This window comes from Elaeis guineensis, chromosome 7 (assembly GCF_000442705.2).
Source record: "Elaeis guineensis isolate ETL-2024a chromosome 7, EG11, whole genome shotgun sequence".
Lineage (NCBI taxonomy): Eukaryota > Viridiplantae > Streptophyta > Magnoliopsida > Arecales > Arecaceae > Elaeis > Elaeis guineensis.
This window is the reverse complement of record NC_025999.2, coordinates 96,675,968-96,686,857: the sequence shown is the minus strand read 5'-3', so window position 1 is coordinate 96,686,857 and position 10,890 is coordinate 96,675,968. Positions and strand designations below refer to the sequence as shown.

At 37.8% G+C, this 10,890-nt stretch overlaps 1 protein-coding gene across 4 annotated transcripts; it reads left to right on the top strand.

Moving 5' to 3' along the window:
* The first annotated feature begins 1,044 nt into the window (after nt 1–1,044).
* Nucleotides 1,045–10,654, top strand: LOC105048242 (probable CDP-diacylglycerol--inositol 3-phosphatidyltransferase 2). Of its 4 annotated transcripts, none has more exons than XM_010927496.4 (13): nt 1,045–1,203; nt 1,976–2,111; nt 2,428–2,545; nt 3,631–3,657; nt 3,765–3,849; nt 3,941–3,990; nt 5,483–5,522; nt 5,671–5,715; nt 5,802–5,867; nt 8,113–8,227; nt 8,307–8,363; nt 8,450–8,548; nt 10,347–10,654. In XM_010927496.4, the coding sequence occupies exons 5-13, from the start codon at nt 3,782–3,784 to the stop codon at nt 10,398–10,400; spliced, it is 594 nt and encodes a 197-aa protein (XP_010925798.1). In that variant the 5' UTR covers nt 1,045–1,203; nt 1,976–2,111; nt 2,428–2,545; nt 3,631–3,657; nt 3,765–3,781; the 3' UTR covers nt 10,401–10,654. The 4 variants fall into 4 exon arrangements, with proteins under 4 accessions (XP_010925798.1, XP_010925795.1, XP_010925796.1 ...); XM_073260371.1 differs by lacking the exon at nt 3,631–3,657 and adding an exon at nt 1,288–1,883 and having other exon boundaries at nt 1,071–1,203; XM_010927493.4 differs by lacking the exon at nt 3,631–3,657 and having other exon boundaries at nt 1,046–1,203.
* The last annotated feature ends 236 nt before the right edge of the window (nt 10,655–10,890 follow it).

Genomic DNA, 10,890 nt, shown 5'->3' with positions numbered 1-10,890 from the left:
TCGTTGATTGGCTAATATGTTAGGTATAAATCTAAATAAATGATCGTGAAATTAAATCCGACAAGATCAAGAATATCTTGTGTAGCTCAATCCTCTACAATCCTACTCCGCGTAAATTAAAGTTTAGAACACTCAAAATTGGCATGCTCGTTCTTTGGACCAAGATGTGATAAATTCTTAGCCTTGACATCATAATTTTTATATTATATCTTGTCATCTAAATAGAAGATTAATATTTATTTTGTTTTTTAGAAATTTAAGCTATCAGCAAGCCAAAATCATTGATTTTTTAGAATACTAAATATCTATTTATTTGCTTATTACACTGGACTCAAACTATTTAGCTAAAAGCATAAATTCTTGGTTTTAGAATAGTAAATATCTATAGGTTTGCTAATTTTATTGGACGTAACCCATCTAGCTACAATGTAGTATCTCAAGAAAGCCAAAGATAGGGGAAATTTTAAATTTTAAGGGATGTCTTAGAGCTTAAGATTGTCCTATTTACAGGATCCTTTGTCAAAATCTCTACTATTCCTTGCTTACTTCTTAGTAACTTGTAAGCCAGAAGTATGGTTTCAACATTGGAATCAAATTAGACTCTCCCTATCTTCCGCTCTGCCATGGACATTGTAATGTAAAATTTCTTCTAAGGTGCGCATGGTAGCAGACACCGAATTTCTTACTTTTTTGTGGAAAACCGATTCTTTTGTGTTTGTTCTTTGTAGGCTCCTATCATAGTAATGGGCCAAGATTCCCTCCATTTTAACCTCCAGATAGGCCCAAATGATGCAGTCTAAGTAATGTTAGATTCTGCGCCAAACGTACGCATCGACTCGGGTGCCCATCCATCGCGCGAGAGAATGATTCACCTCCTTTCGCGACATCAACCGTTGGATCGCACAAAAATCGCTTCCAGACGGATTGAAGAGACAGCTTGAAGTGCTTTCATAGACGTGCAAGACGGGATCCAACGGTTGATATCGTGAAAGATGATCAATCATGCTTTCGCTCGAAAGACAACCCGAGCCCGGCCTAAACCAAACAAAGCTCCCGTGGTAACCTACAACCGAACTCTAAAAAGTCTAAACCCCTCCTCTTTCTCCCTGAAGCTCCTACACCGGCCCTCCTGGTACTGAGCCCAATCCCTCAGGACCTGCGTCATCGCTCTAAAATGGCCTCGTTCTTTCGTTCTCTCTGAAGGTGAGATTTTTCCCTCTTAATCTTCTTCGCCATCTTGTTTCATCTCTTCTCTGACCGATTAGGGTTTTCTCTTCATCCTCTCAGAGCGTTTTTTCCCCCGAAGGGATTCGGGGGGCTTTCGAGCTGGGATTTTTTTTTTCCTCCCCTAGGATTTTGGATTCTACATTAGGGTTCTTGTTGCAATCGGGGGCCTTCGCCGCTGGGGAACCCCGGAATGGCCTCGCCGGCGGCCAACCAGCCCTCCCACCTCCACCCTCCTTCGCTGCCTCAGGCGTCGGGGTTTTCCCCTTTCCAAGGCCTCTTCCAGACCGGGAGGGTCAATGGATCGGGATGCTGATGGGAGTGCACGGGGCGGGGCTGACCAATAGGGTGGTCTTGCCGGTTGGTCGATGGTGGTGCAGGTGGTGCCACGTGGTTGGACTGGGGGGCGGCGGCGTATTACGCGCGGTCGGCGAAGAGGATGGGACTATCACACGGCGGTGGAGAGAAAAGGAAGGAGGAGGAACCCCTCAAGGCAACATAACTCCTATTGTGCCTACCAAGCCTCCAAATATACTAAAGCATTAGAAAGGATTTTGAACTTTCCGAGTAGCACAGTGCTGAGTAGGGGAATTAGAAAAGAAAGAAGGAAAAATAGGAAAGGATTTTGATTTATTAAAAAAACTCCAGCTTTTAAACCGGTACTTTCGGTCACCCAACCATCGATTTTTAGTCAAACATTTGAGAACAAACGCTGGATGTCACGTACTTCTTCTTTGTTGGCCCCATCCAGGGTTCCCATCCCTATCCCTCTTCTCGTGTTTCGTCCTGTGCCCACGCTCCATCCAAGGCGTCCCTGCCCTTCGCCGGCGACTGCTCCGAGCAACAGCGGGGGCGGTGTGGCCTCGCTTGAGATCTCACTGTCGAAGGTACGGCTTCGGCCCATTGCCTTTCATCCTTCCTTTTGCCTCTGTCCTTTAAATTAACTATTACCAAAATTAATCGCTCAGAGTGTACAAACGTTTGGATTTCCAAGTCCTTTCTTTCTTTAATAAAAAGCTTGTTGAAATTTGTGCATTTGAAAGAGTCTATTGCTTTCTTTTGCTTTTTCTTGTGTTGCCTTTCTTTTCTTCTCCTAATAGTTAGTTTAAATGTTTATTTGATTCAGAAAGTATTGTGGAACGACCTGAGTTTGTAAATTTCCTTTCTTTGTTGATGATTATGATGATGAATAAATGTGTACAGGAAGAGGAGTGAGACGAGACGTAGCCAGTTTTAATTAGAGTTGCTTCAGAAGCTAGGATGGCTGAGCCACCGCCTCAGAAAGCCCTATCAGTATACCTCTACATCCCCAACATTATAGGTAAGCTTACTGATGTGAAGCTTGTTAATCCCTAATGCTTTATTTGAAACCCATCTTCATAGTCGTGTGGTCCAGATCTCATCTTTTGCAGTGTTCTTCCATTATGGGTCGCTCTATATCCTTGAGAAAAGGGGGGAAATTAGAAAAATAAAAGAAAATCTCAATCCTGCATGATGTGCTAGCAGATCACAAAGGGACCAAGCTTGACAGTATTATGCAAACCACACTTTACTAATGAATTCTTTGTTGTAATTTACTTGTTATGGCACATCTAGCAAGGTCGAGGATTTGAAACCTATCATGTCTTAGTACATAATTGCAGGTGCATAGAAATAAGATAATAAAGATTTGGCAAATTAATGGACTTAAATCTGTTGGTTATAAAAATGCTCAGGATATTGCTGACAATGCATTCATTTTCTTATTTTAAGAGTACCGCTAATTGATAAAATTAGAAAAGCAGAGACAATAAAAAGGTGAAGAGGAGCGATAAGTTCTTTTCGGATGTGGAGTTGAGGCTTCTCGGTCTAATTTGTCAGAATCATGAATAAAACTGACTTTGGGCTCCTCTAGCTGAGCCATTAGATTGTGGTGTACACATCTGATATCTGTACTTACCTTGGGCTCCTCTAGCTGGCTCAAGAAGAGGTCAAGCCATTAGATGATGGTCTGCAAATCTGCTGTCAATGATAATCCATTTTGCACCATATCCAACAGCCTCTCTCTCTCTCTCTTTCTCTCATGTGAACAGCGTTGTTATATGTACAACATAAATACCGTAGCACTTGTTTGTTGCCTTTTGCACTTCTTACTGGCATTGCATATTATATTATGCATTATGATACAGTGGTCAGACCCTAAAGGACTGAAAAATAAACCATCTTCTGTTGGTGGGAACTCTTCTCATGCTTTATCATGCTTTCCTCTTGTTTGAGTTGTTTCTTCATATAGATTAGTAAGTAACATGGTCTTATTTTCTTCTTCTGTTCTGCCAAAGTAAGGTTCCAATTTTGATAATGGGCCCCGCTTAACTCTCTTTGGAATATGTAATATTGCATTAATTTTAGCTTTTTTTTCCTATGCAGTGTGTTAATGCTGCATTTGCATAGCATGTAAGATATTCATATACAACTTGACACTCGGCACCCATTCAAAGCACTCATGTGACTTTGATTTCATGGGTCTTTTAACATTTTTTTATTTTTTAAATGACATACAGGCTATATAAGAGTCATAATGAATTGTGTGGCATTTGCTCTTTGCTTTTCTAACAGAACACTCTTTGCTATACTATACTTCATCAGGTAACTATCATAATGTTTATACAGTGTTGATGTTTGTAAACTACTGCATATAGTTTTTCGGTAATGGATTGATAGTATTTGAGAATTTCAGTTTTTTCTGCGATGGATTGGATGGTTGGTTTGCACGAAAATTCAATCAAGGTGAGAATTGTTTATTTTTCCCCTCTTGATGCAAGTTTTCAATACCTTATATTGCCGCACATGGCCCCAACTTTCTTTTTTTGTTTTAATAATAATGCAATTATGAACCACGAAGTCACATAGATGGTTTGGCCTTTAGAGAAAAGCAACATATCAAGTTTTCTGTTTTCTTTCCCTCTATTTTAACATTTGTCATGAGATAAATATTGCAAAATAATAATAACCATTGTTGCATGGACATTAGCATGGGAGTTGTATTTTTGGATAAATATTAAAGTTGAATCTGTAAAAAGAAGAAAAGAGATATAGGAGACGGATAAAGAAAAGGAAAAAAAGGGGGGGGGGTGAAGCTTTAACTAAATGTTATTACATTATATTTCTTTTAAATGTTGTATAATGGAATATATTGAAAGATATTATTTGTTAAGGTGTTTCAATATACATGTTCCTCATCCAAATGCCAACACTAGCTTGTAGATGCAAGAAACATGATTGCTTGTGATGTTATTTTGTTACCTACATTAAAGGACAAAAGCCTCCTTCCTATATCACTATGTTGAATTGAGCTTGTTAGAAAGGGCAAACTCTTTACTGATCGCTAAAAGATGAAAATTGAGGATGTTTCGAGTGTCTTAGAGTTGGACACCTATCCAAGACATGTATTTGACAGATTCTTTGAGATGGTCGAGATGGTCCAGGTAATGCAGATAACAGGACTCAATGGTGGGCAACTGAATATGTAAAAGAAATTTGAGAACAAAATAGAGATCTAAGATTGTGATGCTCACATAAGATTAGGTGCATGCTTCCAACGGCTTCTAGAATCACGTTGATACCTCTATTATCTGGTTCATCAATGCTAGTGGGACATTTTGACAGATTGTGACAAATCACGTTGATACCTCAATTGTTCTTCTTATTCTTGCTTCAGTGTTCAATCTTTCTTTGAAAAATCTTCGTTCTCAAAGATTCTTGTCCTACGTACACATGATCTAATTTTTAAATTTAATCTTTAGTGCTGCAATACTAACTTTCAAGGAAATCAATTCTCATGTCTAAGCTTATTGGTTGTTGAATATGAAGAGGAAGCTCTCAGTTCAATTAGAGCCCTCTCACTTTCTATGCATGTGAAATCAAATTCTCTCGTTTCCTGTAGTTTGAATCAAAGCATGATACTGTTTTTGCTTATTAGAAATTTGATGTTCCATGTTACTTTTCTATTTTACCAAGCCTTGGACTGAAGCCGATGTAACTTGTCTCATGTTAGCTGCTGTTCTGAAAAAGCAATTAATTTTATCTTTTGCTCATAAACTGAGGTTATCCCATTCTATTAGTAAACCGATGAATTTTTTTTTTAAATTCTCTATAAGATCAAACAAGTTACATTTATTTATACATTTGCACCAAGTTTTTAAATAGCTGAAGCTAATTTGTTACAAAGGGAAATGCTGAGGTTAGACATTTGATTAATTTATGTGATTTTATGATCCAGTGTCAACCTTTGGAGCTGTTTTGGACATGGTAACAGACAGGTACTCTTCTGACAAGCTGGTTAATGCATGCTTCTATGGAATGCTTGGAACCAATCTATCCTGTAGCCATTGTATTCTACTTGAATGGAGTCTGTTTCTCAGCATGTGCATCTGTCCATCCTGTCTGATTTATGCTTGCATTTTTCAGAGTAAGCACTGCTTGTTTGTTGGCGATCCTCTCACAGTTATACAGGTATGCATGTTTTTGTAGTTTGATGTCTTTTGTTTTGGAATCTTGTCCACATGACTGATTTTAGTACCATAAAATCTTCTCTGCAGGCCAGGCTTGATTTTCTTGTCATTGCTTGGATTGGACATTGCAAGCCACTGGTTGCAAATGTATAGGTATTACTGTTTTCTTGATTGGGCCGCATATCTCTTCTGTTATATAAATTTAAATTCTTGAACACAAACTATTAGCTTACAAATATAGCTTCTCATATGGTGAAATCTATTGGAGAGCATGAGAACTCACTAAAAGAACGTCTACTGATTTTTGAACTTCAAGGGATGTTCACTGGAACTTGTGTTACTTCCTATTTTCCTGTAACACATGCTACGCTCTTGTGGTCGGTGATAAATTCATTTTTTTCTCTTCAGAGATGATTTTAGTTTTCTCTTTTCCAAGCCAACATAAAAATAAAATATAGGTAGAGGGAAAACTGCAATGATGTAAAAAAAGGCAACTGTAATGCCTTGAATCTTGCATGATTTATGATATTATGATTTGGCAGTATCCCTAAGTACTTATCAATTGGTATGTTTAAGGAGCACCAAATAGGAGCTAATTGTTGTTACACTTGGTTCTATAACCAAATTATATCTCCGTTGCAAGCTTTGACTTTAAGTTTTAGGAGTAGTGTTTCAAAGCACGGGCTGGTTGATTGGGCACACCCACTTGACTTATCACCTGTAAGCATGTGCAGGTTGAGTTATTCCAAAACCTAGAGAAAGCCAGAACTGTTCAAGTTACTTGGTTCAGATATTATGCCAATATAGATAAAGTTTAAAAAAAGGAGAAGAAAAATCACAATGTGCCCCCAACCCCTTAACCCTAACCTTCTTGCGGCCTCTCTTGTCTCTTTTGTCTGTACCATCATTTGTCTGTTATGGACCAGAGTGTTCGTTGGGGGATGTTTGACGATAAGGCCTTGTGATTGGAATGGCAGAGAAGGTATGGGGATGGGTCTCATTGCTAGAGGCAGTGGAAGAGAGGAGGATGGCAACTGGGGCTCACTGTCAAAGGTGGCAGGGTAAAGGGGAGATGATGGTTGAGGCTCAAAACCAGAGCTGGAGAGGGTGGGATGACAACTGGGTGCTCCACATTGGAGGCAGTGGAGGCGACAAACCACAACAAAGGCTCAACATGAAGGTCATGGAGCCAAGGGACCGGGATTGGGGGCTTGACCTTGGAACTGCCGTACGAGAAGAGGGATAACAACAGCAGAAGAGAGGCACAGCTGTTTGAGATGTGAACTAGAGGAGAATGGGTTTTGAGTTGGATTCCAATTTCATCCCTAATTTATCTGTCTTTTGTTGACTGGTGAACCACCAATGAAACTTTGCTGACAAAATAGTTTGGTCAGGTTCTACCGGATTAAGGCACTGATTAGAGAAGGATAGTGCTTTTTTACTATATTGGCATGCCTTTGGGCTAATCTAAGTAGCTCTTGCAAAATATTAAGAAGTCTCTCCTCTATCTGTAATTAACCAAGAATTTGTATCATAGAGATAGTAGTTTTGTAACTCACATAATTTTTAGGTTGCTGCTTTTCATGTGAAAATCAATAGCAACATCTAACAACAATTTTTTCTAATGTTTTGAGAGAAGGGAACACATGAGCATTAATTCAACTCTTAGTCGTTCGTGTTTAAATTGTAACAAATGTGGGACAATGTACATGGTCCTATCCTGGCAAACTTCTTCATCTTAATATGAAGAGAGCTCATGTTGATTTAGCACACAATCTAGAAACCAAATGTGGATTTGGGTACTTCCACACAATCACAACTTGATGTTCTATGTCTAAACCTTTTAAACCACTGGTTCGTAGGTTTTCACCAAATCACGTTTGCCAAGTGGCTAATTTGAGCAATGGTGACAATATCTACAATCTTATGTTCTAGCCTTCATCAGGCCTATGGTTGACAGACCTACATGCAAAGTGATTTTATGTTATCCCAAAACATGTTATATCTAAGTTTCATCCTATACTTGTGATTATGCATTCTTTTGATATTCTAGATTAAGAAGATGAAAAATAAAAATGTGTTGATTTTACAATTATTTTGGTTATATGAAGATACTTGAGTCTTTATGTTCAACTATTTCAGTAATCAAACTTTAATTATTTGTTTGATGGATTGATAATGATTGTTTAAGATTTTTTTTCAACCTCTTTATCTATATGTTGAAATCAAAACTTGTCACAACTTGCCCAAGTTTCTGAGTTCAGTTAAATCAGGTCAATATTTTTTTGGCATTACTCATACAATCTCAAGTTCCAAGTTTGAGTCATGCTTACATGTTTTTGAACCTGTCTTGTGATTAGTTTGAAAGTTCTAATATTCTGATGCTATGCAACTATAGTTCTTTCTTATCAGGCAAGACTAGTCACAAGGATGTAAAGGACAAGAGTAATTGGCTTTTGAAGGCATATTATGGGCAGCGGTTATTCATGGCTTTTTGCTGTGTCGCATCTGAGGTTGTTAATCCTACCATTTTTTTTATTTAAAACTTCTTATTCACTATATTGATAGTGGTTTTGCTTTGCAATGCTGTAGGTTCTTTACATCATCCTCTTCCTTGTTGCTGATAACCAATCTGAAAGCGTGCTCGATGTAAGCCTCTCCTGTATCATGCTGCCATTTTTGTTTTCAAGTTGAAAAGCTCTTTGCAACATACTTTTCTCCCTTGTTTTTGGCAGGCTTGCCTGAATACCTTGAAACAGAGTTCATTTCTTTCATTGACATTATTTGTAACTCTGATTGGATGGGCAATTAAGCAAGTGGTTAACATTATACAGGTATTTTTCACTTTATTTTGTTCTTGAGGAGCTCTTGCCTATTGTCAATGTAGAGCCATAAGGTTAAGTTTTAGTTTACATTAAATAATGGATTCTTGATTGCTCGTATTTAGCTGTATGTTAGCCACAATGTCACTACTTTTTGGACTTTTGCCCTCCGATGTATTATACGAGTGTAATACAAGTGTAAACATTTATAAGTAGTCACATACAGTATGGATATCTTTTCCTTATACAACTAGGCCCCCTCAAACTCAGTACAAATCAATTATCGAGTTTGCTTATGATGCAGAATAATGTGGCTGTATTTGTGAAAATGTTGGTTAGATGCTCGGTATTTCTTGGAAGACTCGAGACAAGCAGGTGATAGAGAAGTTGGACATTAGTTTGACTTTGTTAGGTTGCCACAAAAATGAAAGAAAGTTAAATGAGGAGAAGAAAAAAAAGGAGAAAAATTGTAAATTCTCATATTTGGTTGAACTCATAAAATTTCCAAGGAAGTGGTTAGGAGTTGGTTAAACTATTCTAAATCACTTGATTATTTGTTATTTTTCTTATTTCCTCTAAAAGCACTACATTTTTTAGAAGGAAAAGTAAAGATAGGCTTTTGGAGATAATTTTGACCCATTATTTTCTCTTTGATTTTTACTTGAATTTTCCTCCCTGTACCAAGCAATGTAGAGGAAAAGCAAACTTTTCTGTTTCACTTCCTCAGCAACCAAACAAAGCATGCATGAAGCAAGAATTGATCTTGAGAGGCTTTATACTTGAAAAACTGTATTGCTATTAAGCTGAATAGCACTACGATCATCTCCACAAAGAGAGGCTTAGCTTATGCTAGTCCCATTGCTTGAGAGCAGGTGGTAAAGCCAGATAAGCACCGCAACTGCATAAGCTTGAGTTGCAGTGAATACATCTTGAGTTGAAAATGGATGCTGTTATTTATTTTAGACCTAGAGAGTTGAATGCTGTCTGCTTAAACACTGTTGTAATTTTTTGAAAAGTTGGGATGGATGGTGCATAGAGCAACACAAGAGGATGGGTGCCGAATAATTAACCCTTTTTTCCTGCCTCACCTAAAGGACTTGCCTCTGAAGCAAGTGAAGAACCATAAAAGCTGCTTGTGGGGAGGAAAGAAATCTTAACAGCAGCAAAATTTGACATGTGGCATCAAAGATGATATACTGTTACCAGTGTTCTCTACTTGACTAGCAGCGTTTGCTACTCATTGCAGCCCTAGATACACATCTTTTTTACACCAGTGATAGACAATCAATTTAATACACAGATTGGTGCCATAAGTTTTGGCATCAAACACCAACAACTTATAACATCAAGATGGAGTCTTTGAGCCTGTACTGTAACTGCAAGCTATCCTCTTTCATGTTGCCTTTGTCTAGCACAAAGCTGGAATCTCCATTGTTTGTTGTTTGTGCCAGCAGCTACTAATTGCACCAATTAGTTGCCAGTTGTTTTCCCTGGTTGCATATTTATGCATCTTTTTCTGTTTCTCCTGTGCAATATCTGTGTGCTTCCATTTTCAGGCATGAAAACAACTTTTTAAGGACATTTCTTCTTTCTGCTGTTTCTTTGGCAACTGTGATGATCTATTGCACCATGAACAACTTTATACATACTGTTTTATCAATTTATCATTGAGAAGGTTATCCTTTTCTAGCTCAATCAATTGTGGACATCTGCTATAATGATTTTGTATTGTATCACTAAAAGGTACCTTTGGGACTTGTTCAAATCTTCCAGTATTTCATCTAACATATGCTTTTTTTAATTGTTTCAGATGAAGACAGCTGCAGATTCCTGTGTGCTTTATGACACAAAAAGAAGCAAATGACTGTGAACCTCCACAGATGACTACTTATTGCCACCTGCTCACCTTTGTGATTGCTTGCATATGCCTGTATTCTCGTGTTGAAAGAAAACTTAATCTTAATCGTTTTTATAAAAAATTTGTATATTTCTGCCTATGTGGTCATCCCAATGACGGAAGGGAAACAATTTTTAGTTCTGAACATGTTACTGTCATAGAGATGCTTTGACAACAAATAAATTGGTGAAATACAGCACAAGTACCAAGTAGCATAAGAATTTTCTTTGGGTGTTACCTGGATGTGAGCTTGAATTTCTTTCAGTTCTTCTCCCTGGTAACAGGATCTTTGTCTCTGAACTGTATGGTGGTTTTGTAAAGGCTATGGTTGAAATTCCAGGTCAGTCTTGAAGAGAAACAAAAAACAAATTGAACGAAAGTTTTAAAAAAAAATCAATTAGTTAGATTAACAAAGGTAAATTTCTACATCTTTGCTAATTCTACTGGACTTTTTAAC